This window comes from Eschrichtius robustus, chromosome 1 (assembly GCF_028021215.1).
Source record: "Eschrichtius robustus isolate mEscRob2 chromosome 1, mEscRob2.pri, whole genome shotgun sequence".
In the NCBI taxonomy this organism is placed as follows: Eukaryota; Metazoa; Chordata; class Mammalia; order Artiodactyla; family Eschrichtiidae; genus Eschrichtius; species Eschrichtius robustus.
The window spans coordinates 3,781,759-3,783,299 of NC_090824.1; the positions used below are offsets into that span (position 1 = coordinate 3,781,759).

Consider the following 1,541-nt stretch of genomic DNA (forward strand, 5'->3'; position numbering starts at 1 on the left):
GGGGCCAATGCGCCTGGCTAAAGGCACGCTGGCTATTCTCTTCTGGGGAGGGCGTGTGAGATCGCGTGGCGGGGGCCTCTGCGAGGACAAGTCCAGGGGCACACAGGCAAGGGTGGCGCTGCCTCCGCACTCCGAAGGGGATTTAGAGCGAGCCAGGCAGGTACAGGCAAGGGCAGTCACAAAGGCAGAGTCCGGGGAGGTGGAGGAGAGTCTTCAGGTGGCTTGGCTGAGAGGGCAGACTCAGCCTTAGATCCATGGCTCAGCACATCTGTGTCACTGGGCCCTCGCCAAGCCTGACTTTGTTTGGGGGCGTTTGCACGTGGGCTTCGAAGGCTCGAAGGCATGGCCCGCCAAGTTCAGTCAATTGTCCATTGGTTGTTTACACTCGACGGGTCTGAGGGCCATGCAGCTGCTCATCGTAGCGCTCCAGCCAGGTGCGCAGCTCGGAGACCTGGTAGCCATCGGGGCCACGGCCGCCCTGGTACATAATGGTGCCACTCTGGATGACATAGAGGCGCTCGAAGTAGGCGCCGTAGGCGGAGCTGCTGGAGTTGGCCATGGTGTCGAGGACGAGAGAGCATTCAGGAGCACCTTGCTGCAGTACCCGCGCTGCGCTGACCCGGTCCTCCAGGCTTCGGTGCTGCGGGATGCTGTAGGGAGAGTCCGTGGTGACCCAGCCGTCCGAGGGGTGCGCTTCCTCGATGTAGATGATGAGGAAGTCGACGTCGCGATGATACTTGGTGACCAGGCGCTGGAAGGCGCTCATACGCGCCATGAACGGTGGTCAGGTGCAGCTGCCGAAATTGAGCACCAGCGGGCGGTTTCCTCGGGCGTAGTCGAGGATGTGCTGGTTCTGGAAGCCGTCGGGCAGGACCACCTCGGAGTTGGGCGCCGGACCGCCTTCGTGCGCCTGCTTGAAGAAATCCAACTTCTGGCCGTGCCACACCGCCCTCAGCGACGCCAGGGTGCACAGGCGGTTGTCGTCGGACACGCAGATAGGCGGGTCGTCGGGGGGCATCTCCTCGCCATCGCTGTTGAGCTCCACTTCAGTTTGGGGCTGACCCCGGCGTCGGCGGCCCAGTAAATGCTTGCGGATGCACAAGAAGTCGAGCAGCCAGAGCATGAAGGCCGAGCCGAGGAAGCGCGGGAAGAGCACGAGGCACGAGGCGGTCTGGGCGCAGAGCCTCAGGGAGTGAAGCAGCAGGGAGCGGAGCATGGTGGCGGCGCCCCCCAGAGCCCCCTGGGACCCTCTACCTTCCCCCACCACCAAACGCGGGGTGGCTTGGCGAGGCATCTGGGCTTGGGTGCTGCGGGGAGCTCAATTTATAGCCGAGGCTTCAATTGGCGGGAGACTCCACCTCCGGCCCGGGTCCGCCCCCTTGCAACTTGAGCCCGAAGGGATCACCCTGCGGCGCGGCCAGTGCCTTAGAAATCGCGGGCCGAGGGCTGGCACTGGCGGCCGGAGGGCGGGGCGGCCCGGCCGGGGGCCGGCGGGGGCGGGGCCGGGCCCCGAAGCCCGCTCGCGGGGGCGGGTAACCCGG

General features: G+C 65.8%; 1 protein-coding gene across 1 annotated transcript; it reads right to left on the minus strand.

The window, feature by feature from the left end:
* Window positions 1-379: 379 nt before the first annotated feature.
* Window positions 380-1,294, minus strand: DIO3 (iodothyronine deiodinase 3). The gene has a single exon (XM_068548886.1). The coding sequence runs from the start codon at window positions 1,292-1,294 to the stop codon at window positions 380-382; it is 915 nt and encodes a 304-aa protein (XP_068404987.1).
* Window positions 1,295-1,541: the final 247 nt, after the last annotated feature.